Here is a 10,034-nt window from a genome sequence, read left to right on the forward strand (position 1 = left end):
ATTGTATCAAAATTCAACAATAATGTTCTTAATACATCTGTTCTTAAATCACTTAAATAATCCAAAGGAAATTGAAACACCGCAAACCTTTTGTGTGCATTCTCTTCCGATTTTAAACTGTCAATCATTTTATACTGCATTTACGTAAAAATGTCCGCCCATCTCATCAAAACTGCATGCATGTCTTTTGAACAGAAATCAGGTCTTTCTTATTTTAAAATGTAGAAATTTGACTAAATATGTGAAAAAAAAATTGTTTTTACCCATAAATACATCCGAATCTATGACTATTTAATAGAAACTTTTAATTTAGTAAAGTTATGAGTAACTTGAAAAGTTCAAAAAACTTTTATAAGTACATTCCTGCTACTGTTTCAGTGCGACCTCCTTTGAGATGAAACTTGAGGAGATGCAACCAACGAATCACGCAGGCCTAAGTCTTCGGCTGCATAACCAATATTTTCGAGTACTTAAAAAACACGCGTGCCATCTGTTGTAAGCCGATGCAGTGCCGGGTCCCACCCGTCGTCATTGTGGCTCTCCACGCCCCCCGCACCTTCCCCTTCCCCCAATACCCATGCGGCTTTCGTTCGTTCAAACTTCGTAGGTCAGTTACCGCCCGACCGCAGGGGAGCATGGCTGCGTCAAAAGTTATACCGCGATCTCGCACTCATTGTTTACATGCGCTATAAAACGAAGTGTACACAACAACACAGATTTTATAAACATTGACTGTTTAGTGATATAAAGTTTTAACAAGTACTTTAGTGATAAATAAGTGACAAATGAACTCTATTACTGTGGCAAAATGACCGAAAACTTTTACGGAATGGTTTCGTTAAAAGTTTGGATATGTTTGGTTGTCGTGGCTGGTGCGCGCGCACGTTCCGCGCCGCCCGCCCCCACCGGCTGTCATTGGGACTATTCGGACACAAAGTTGAGTGAATCAAACTTTCTCACGTGTAACATTAAAACTATCGGCTCAGTGGACTTCTTGTTTAAAAACATTACCACGGCGCAGGCGTACAACATCAACAAGTTGAAACTGACTTGCACGGATTTGTTGTTCTTCGAAAGTTCGTTACACATGAACACCGGCAGTTTTTTAGGCCAACTACGAAAACTCGAAGACTTGCGCATTGAGTACTGCAAGATCCGTTACGTGCCAGCAACTGTCCTGTCTCCGCTACGTGATTTAACAAGTTTAACTCTACGTTCTCATAATACGGATTGGCCTGCAATGACTATGGAGTTTCACGCTGAAAGTTTCCGTGGATTAATGGAACTTCGCACATTGGATTTAGGTGACAATAATATTTACATGTTACCTTCCGAAGTGTTTTGTCCACTCTTTAGCTTGGAGTCGTTGAACTTAACCAATAATAAGATTCAAGACATATCAGAAATTGGCTTCTCGGACTGGGGCAAGGGACCTATTGCTCCCGGCAAATCATGCAACACTGGACTGAAGATGCTTGATTTATCTCATAACAATCTTCTACGACTTCCCGACAACGGTCTTTCTAGCCTCAGATCTTTAGAAGTGTTGAATATTCAGAACAACTTAATTAATGAAATAGGCGACAGAGCCTTCGTCGGATTGAATTCATTAAAAATTCTGAACTTGTCGGGAAATAAGTTAGTCGCTGTCCCTCCTGAACTATTTCAATCATCGCGAGTTATCAAAGAAATCTCATTAGCGAATAATTCACTTTCTGTGTTGGCTCCAGGATTACTCGAAGGACTTGATCAGCTTGAGAAATTGGATTTATCTAGAAACCGTCTTACAAATGATTGGGTTAACAGAGATACTTTTGCTGGACTTATCCGCCTCGTTATATTGAATTTGTCCCACAACTCACTCGCACGTTTGGACCCGAAGTCTTTCCATGACTTAAACAACTTACAAGTTTTGAATCTGGACAATAACGCTATTGAAATTGTCAGTAACGGTGCTTTTGCTGAGCTCAAAAACTTGCATCAGCTGTCCATATCAGACAACAAGATAAAAGTATTAAACGAACATATATTTTCGAATTTGTTTGTCCTCAGTCAACTGTACTTAGATAATAACTTGATATCTACAATACACGAACGTTGTTTTGAAAACATAACATACTTACAAGATTTGGGACTGAATGGAAACAGTTTAAACATAATCCCAGATGGTATTAAGAAACTTAGATTTCTGAAATCACTTGATATCGGTAAGAACAACATATCTAAAGTAGCTAATACGTCATTTGAAGGCTTAGAAGAACTCTACGGACTCCGGCTTGTTGACAACCAAATTACAAGCGTGCCCAAGGATACTTTTAGTACTTTGCCTTCCTTGCAAGTACTAAACTTGGCGTCTAATAAAATAGAAACCATCGAACAAGACGCCTTTTTATCTAATCCGACTTTAAAAGCTATCCGCTTAGACGGGAACAAACTGACCGACATCCGAGGCGTCTTTAACAAACTAAATACCCTCGGCTGGCTTAACATATCCGACAATAAGCTTATTTACTTTGACTATAGTTATATGCCAGAGAGCCTTGAATGGTTGGATATTCATAGCAACAATATTACGAAACTAGAAAACGAACAGAACGCGCAACAAAACATCCGAATGCTTGACGTAAGCTACAATGCATTAGAAAACGTCGATGAAAGGTCGATACCTGATTCTATTGAAGTCCTTTTCTTAAATAACAACAAAATTCACACGATTCACCCAGGTACGTTTTTACAAAAAAGAAACTTAGAAAAGGTTGTCGTGACGGACAATAAATTGAGAACCGTCGAACTATCAGCGTTTACTCTGCCCCACATACCGAAGCACAAAATGTTGCCAAAATTCTTTATTGGTAATAATCCGTTTGTATGCAATTGTCATATGATTTGGTTACAAAAAATCAACCTTTGGAACCATATGAGGCAGTACCCCAGATTTATGGATTTAGACACAGTGACATGCGAAGTTGTGAATAATAAGTACGGCGGGAAAGCCAACTTGATGGATGTTCCTGAAACTCAGTTCCTTTGTTCTTATGAAACTCACTGCTCATCAAGTTGCTTTTGCTGTGACTTTGAAGCATGCGACTGCAAGATGACGTGTCCAGAAGGATGTTCTTGCTTCCACGACAGTAATTGGAATTCCAATGTGATCGATTGCTCCAATGTAGGGTATACTGATGTACCCGAGAAGATACCGATGGACGCTACAGAACTTTATCTCGACGGCAACGACTTCCAATCATTGAACAGTCATCTGTTTATTGGAAAGAAGAAGTTACACAAGCTGTACCTCAATAACAGCAATATTGCAAATATTGACAATGATACTTTTAACGGACTGCACTCTTTGAACATCCTTCATCTTGAAAACAACCATATAACCGAGCTGTTAGGTGGAGAGTTCTCGCAAACAAAACACTTGAGAGAGTTATACTTGAATGATAACCTCTTGACAAGTGTCTCGAACAAGACTTTTGAAAACCTGTCATCCTTAAGAGTTGCGCATTTCCAAGGAAACAAGATCCTCGACCTTGACAAAAAGTTGGCGCACGTCTTACATTTGGAAAACGTCAATGTTCAAGGCAACTTGTTCACATGTACATGCAACAACATCATGGCTCTCCAAAACTGGTTCAAAAAGTATTATGAAGACCCCATCGAAATGTTTTGTGCTAGTGAAAATGGACTCATGTCGAACTTAACTGTGTTTGATGCAATTGATAAGTGTCGTGACTCTAGTGTAACGGACAATACCATACCAACTGAAAATCAACCGTATCAATACGACGAAGTGAGCCCTATCAAACTGAACTTTGTGCCACTTTTAGCTGTAGTTTTGATAAGTGTTATTCTTATTCTATTGTTCGGTGCCTTAGCGTTCTCGTTCAGGCAAAATGTACGCTTATGGGCGCACTCTAAATATGGTGTAAGATTGTTTAAAAGTGCTTCAATTCAAGAGAGTGAACTCGATAGAGATAGATTGTATGACGGATATGCTGTATATAGTTTGTTAGATGACGATTTTGTGTCTAAAGTTGTAGCGCCGGAAATGGAACACTCCGGTTACACAATGTGTTTTCATTACCGGGATTTACAACACGCTCCTGAAAACTATTTAACCGAGCAAATTACAAATGCTGCGGAATCATCGAAGAGAATTTTAGTTTTTGTATCATTTAACTTCCTTCAGAATGAATGGTCTAAGGCTACTTTTAAGGCAGCTATGAAACATGTAATTACTTCTATTCACCCCTCAATAAGGCGACACAGAGTAGTGTTTATTTTAACAACCGATGTAAGCGCCCTTAACTTAGACCTAGATTTCCAAAACTACTTAAAAACTTGTAACGTCTTATTGTGGGGCGAAAAGAAATTTTGGGAAAAAATTAGGTTTGTAATGCCAGACATTTCTAATTTGCATTGGAACAAAGATACAATGAATTACAATCATGGCGTGTGTCCAAATGGTAGACGGCATCCTTCTAGATATACGGCCTCGCCTACTGCGCCGGAACATTGGTATAAATACGATGCGATACCGCCACAGACGCCCACTGCGGCTAACGTGGGTATAAACATTGAAGACGACACGTCGATGTTGACAAATACAACGTTGACAAGTCAGATTCAAGATGGGGAGAATTTACATCATAGCTACATATCTATTGATACTCAAAATTACGAGCAGCCGTACGGCGGGCGGCCCAGGCCTCCTAACACGTTACGCAAACATCCTGGACACCACTCCCCGTCCATGCTAGATGAGCAAGGGTACTTGCAACCTCGCTCGTCCGTGCACGACTGCTTGCCGCAAACTCATTCAGTCGCGCACAGATGATAAGATTGTTAAACTTCCCTTATCGGTAAAAGGTACTTTGTAATGGAAATTGACATTCCAAGCGCATGTGTAGGCTAGACTGCTTTTTAAGTTGGCCATGCCTTATTAAAACGTGATAGTTAAAAATGTCGGTGTAGATCATTTGGCCAAAATGACTTCGTTCCTCAATAGTTTGGACATTGTCATGTTTTAAAGACTGTATTGTTAATGTATTGTAAACGTATCTATGTAGTATGGAGCCTTATTGTATTTCATTGTATAAAGCTATATTATTGTTGTCCATTAAGACTGATACAGATGTATAAATGATGCCAGTATATCAGGAGTGAAGACTAGCATGAGTATTTTGATATAGTATATCTCATTGTTACCAAATATTTTGTAGATAGACAATACTAATCAGTGTATAAAATTATTGTATAGTATTACTAGTCATTAGTTAAAATTATAATAGTGTTGAACTTTGTGGATACTCAGTTACATCCGTAGTGACATCGTTAAATATCCAATTGTTGTTAAATTTAATACGATTCATTGACCTGTATATTTCTTTTCAAAACGTGTGTAACTGATTATTTCTATGTATGTATTATAATATCCTCGACTGTTACATAATATTAAATTAAAAATAAAACAATATCATCAATTATATTGTCGTTTCTTTCTTGTTTACAACCCAAACTATAATAATAGGTAATATTGACATTTACAAAGTTTACCCAAGTAATGATACATAATAATTTAAAGTCATTAAAACATTAATTTTCAAAGTCACTCATATATTAAACCTCTGTGGTTTGTTTAAAGAACAAAGTATATTTTTTGTCTTGCAATAAAAACTAAGAATCTTTTGAAAATCGAATGTCGGCGGCATAACTGTTAACTTCGTTGTTTCGAAATCGGAATATTAAGAAAAAAAAGATGAGAAATAATTTCGGCTTGCCGACAATCATCTTGGGGCATAATGATGGTCCCTTTTCAGGTAGAAAAACACACCCAAGTCATATTTCAACCGTCATGGATAGCTTGGTAGCTATAAAAGAGATTTACAATACGTTCTGTATACGTCGCTAGTTATGCGACCTTCTGTTGGACACGGTCCGAGGGACTTATTGATTATTTTTTCCTAATAGTTTTAAGTGTGAGTTTCGATACGAACATATGGTGTGACATACTTTATTTGACCGCTGCCCGCCTGGCTTAGTTTTTTCTTAATGAGAAACATTTGCTGCCCTATTCATACAACTGGCCATGTTTGTTTAAGAAGATAAGTTATTAAAAACTTCTTAGAGATAAAAAAAAACTTTTTTAATAAGATAAACATTCAAAATATTTATATAAATTGCCAATAGGTACATATATTAAATCACACGTTAAACAAAACAACGCTAATTACATGCAAAACAAACACTTAAAACTTTTGTTTATATAACACACAGTGATAGCTCTTTAGTGTCAAGTAAACAATTGCGTTTTGTTTATTATTTTGAATACATGCGATAAATATTGTCATAAAACATTATACAGTAATGAGTATCAAAAATGTGTACTCATAAAACATTTAATATTGAAAACGTCTTATTTCAAGCGAATTTTAAATGTAGTCCCAAATAATACATATCATCGAAAGCCAATATAATTATATTATGAAAGTAGCAAAAGTTGAAGTCACATGAAATATCAAATAGAAATGTCAATTCCATAAATTTGAAGATTTTTTTACCACAAACGTGTAATTATGTAGTATGTTTATATGCAGGCTTGTTACACTTTTTCATTTTAAAACGACTGGGCCAATATAGATGCAATTTGATGTGGAGGTAGCTAACATTTTGTCTGAACACATAGGTTACTTACTCTATCTGACTTCAAGAAGATTCTTTTGCAGCTTTATTCAAAAGTGAGGCGAGCGAAAACGCTGCTAACAGCTAGCAGTGTATTTATAAAAGCAGAACTACTTTTTGACAAGTCTCAAGGACAAATAAAATAATCCCAAGATTTACATATTTCCTGAAATAAATTATCATTAAAAAAAGTATCATTACATCGGTGTTGTTTACACTTAATGATAATCTTCGTATCTCGAAGTACGCTGTGAGATAAATTGAGTGAAAGTTTATACTGAGAACGTATGCACTTGTAGTAATTGACTTTATAAGTAAGTATTATGTTTCATTACTATCGTATTAATGACATGTAACTTCCATGTTTTAGAATTCAAATATCTGTTTGTTTTAAGGTGATAAATAGCTGCTTATAATATTGAAAACTTGTATAATAAATAATAACGCGTAGAACATATTTTTCTTCAAAACGTTTTTCATTGCTTGGTAGAATCTATCGGTTTAGATATTTTTTCCTTATACTTATTCTTCATACGCTCTGAATATTTGCAAAGCAAGATAAACGGCTAATTAATTTCAAGAAACAAAATCGACCATTATGTTACAGCAAAATACCAAAAGTATCTAGCCTCTACCGACAAAATACCAATTTTGCCGCTAGCTTATTCCCATCTCAGAAACCGCCGACTTTCCTTATCAATTACACACAAATCCAACGGTAAATATTCTCACAGTCGTTTGCTCTTTTATATATAATAAATAGAACATGTCAGTTGCAGAATCATATTCTATTATTGTCCTCAATACGTTACCAAAACCATTTCTGGTTCGAAGATACCTGCTATCAATATCCGGGGATATCGGCCCTATCTCTGGATTTCACGGTTAAACGCACCATTGACTCAATCATGCCCAATGCGTCCCAAGACTAGATAAGAAATTGACCAGTGCCTGTACTATGATCTCTTCAAATACGACTTTTGTTTTTGAAGAAGCGAGATAGCACGATACACCGCCCGAAGCATCATCCCGCTTCCACGACAGGAACAGTCGCGCACTACGAGCTTTTAATAAGGGACGGTGATATGAAACCAAAGACCTTTTCGTATTGACTTTCTTACCTAAATGCTTATTATTTTATCAACTCGAATCCAATATTATGAACCATCTGAATTGTGAATTATTGTTATTAATCCAGACTTCGATTACATTAAATATTAATCGAATAATTTAAATCGGATTATGTTATAAATTGTAAATTTGAATTTAGATAGAGTTGCTTTAAAATAGGTGTTGAACTGTTGACTAATTTTATCAGTGAGTCACTAATGAATTCCAAACAAATTAGACTTATGTCGATCAATCAAATAACTTCACTGCCCCTTCAATATCATAACATTCAATATTTTTTACAACCACTTCGTTCACAATAAAAGCAATGACTAATCCCAGTTCTCAGGGTCATATCAAATCAGATAGATTCGTATTTTCAATGTGACATTGATCGACGTCTGATACCCGAATGCGGGGTTGTAAAGATTTTTCTGTTTTGTACTTTACATTAACGAAATTTGTTATTCGGCTGGTCAACTCACGCCACCCGCTGGTTAGACATGACGTTTCACACTTGAAGTCGCTTCGACTCGGTACAAAGGTCACGTCTTCTCACTCAAATCTCGACCGGGAGCGTTTCGGTCGGAATTGGATCGTGACAACCGAGAGATACTTATCGTGATTTTCTGGCCAATTCCGATGCATCGGTCTGTTGTTAGGATGGGTAATGGGAGCATGGGAACACGGACGGACCTGGTACTAACTAAATTATTGTAAGTCAAATATGGCGACTGTTTGTACAGCGATGATTAGGGTTGTGTCAAGCAGCTTTGTTTGTCTATTAAATTTTGTCACATGATTGACGTTCAACCCGACTAACAACTTGAGTAAAGGGTTTAACGTCCAATTATGGAGGTCACATAATTCTAAGTTTATGCATATCCTTCAGTACTCCGTACTAAGGAATTTAGTTTGAATCAAATGTTATCTATTTTATACCAGGAATTATACTTAACGTCAGGAAGTTAAGATCATTAAACTGTTTCGAATGACGCAAGATAAGTTTTACAATAAACTACTTTATAACTAACTAAAAACTGACATTGTGGATGAATATGATTCATTGTTTTATAACTCTCTTTTAATCTCTTTTATGAGTAATAATTTAACAACGATAGCTGTGTAGTGTGTATATCAGCAGACAGTGGTTGCTTTATGCCTAAAACTTATGAAGACAAGCCTTGTTACTTACAAAAACGATAAAGTCTACGTTAATGATATTCCGTCATATTTTTACATCATCATGCTCATTAAAATTTACAATTTTAATTTGGCCAAAGTCATTTTAAGCATTACTTAAATATTAAAACGTGGAATAAAAAACTTTTTTTCCTATTACATCAACTCTATCATATAAACAAAAACCGAACACAAAAACTTTCTAACAGAAAGTCATAACTTTAGACCAAATCCTAAACGGTAATAAACGCGTCAATAGAGGAAAAATAAATCGGGTTATGGGAATCTGAGCTTGGATAAATCACATCGAAAATACTGTCACGACTGGAGTAAAAAAATGTTGGCATCGGAAAACTATGGAGCGATTTCATTATCCCAATGTCCCGGACAGTGAGCATGACTGACTCGTCCGTGAATGAGAGTTACAAATCTTAAAGGTAAGTATTCCGTTTCGGTTTTTCAACGAATTCTTTCCGATCAAACGTAATTCGGGTAATCAATTTCTTGAGAAGAATGTGTTAGATGGATAAATGAGTTAATCCCTGAAAGATGATCGTCGTTTTTTTAAGCATCTTAATATGATCTCTCTTTTTCTATTTATCTATTCTTATCAGTGTCGAGGTATTCATGAATGAGCGCTGTTAGATCAGCACTCAATAGATGCACCAGCATTTTTTATTGCCGTCTTTTGCTGTAATAAAATCATCCAAGTATTTGACTTACCTTTTACCTTTGACTTCGCTTTCTTTCAGGTATTAGTTCAGATTTAACCCAATCTCGACTATATTGCTCACATCTAAGAGACGCTTGTTTGCATAGTTCAGACTTGGAATCGATTTCAGATTAGTCTTAAACTTCGGGATAATGCCATTACATCGTGTGTCCTAGTTAAAGTAGGGCAGATGCCTGATCTCCCTGCGCATCATATATCACAGTTATTTCATACGGATTACTGTCCGATTGAATTTCTGTATTACTGCAGTCGTTGAAATGGTTTAGTGTTTTAAAACCAAATACCAATATTTTTAAAGTTCTTTTTTTTAGCAGCGTTTTTGGAT

General features: G+C 36.2%; 1 protein-coding gene across 1 annotated transcript; it reads left to right on the plus strand.

Annotated features, from left to right (window-relative positions):
* The first annotated feature begins 601 nt into the window (after positions 1-601).
* On the plus strand, positions 602-5,424 carry LOC113498112 (toll-like receptor 6). The gene has a single exon (XM_026878049.1). It carries the CDS (start codon positions 809-811, stop codon positions 4,838-4,840), a length of 4,032 nt encoding a protein of 1,343 aa, XP_026733850.1. The 5' UTR covers positions 602-808; the 3' UTR covers positions 4,841-5,424.
* Positions 5,425-10,034: the final 4,610 nt, after the last annotated feature.

The sequence above is a fragment of the Trichoplusia ni genome, chromosome 10 (genome assembly GCF_003590095.1).
Source record: "Trichoplusia ni isolate ovarian cell line Hi5 chromosome 10, tn1, whole genome shotgun sequence".
NCBI classification, from domain to species: Eukaryota; Metazoa; Arthropoda; class Insecta; order Lepidoptera; family Noctuidae; genus Trichoplusia; species Trichoplusia ni.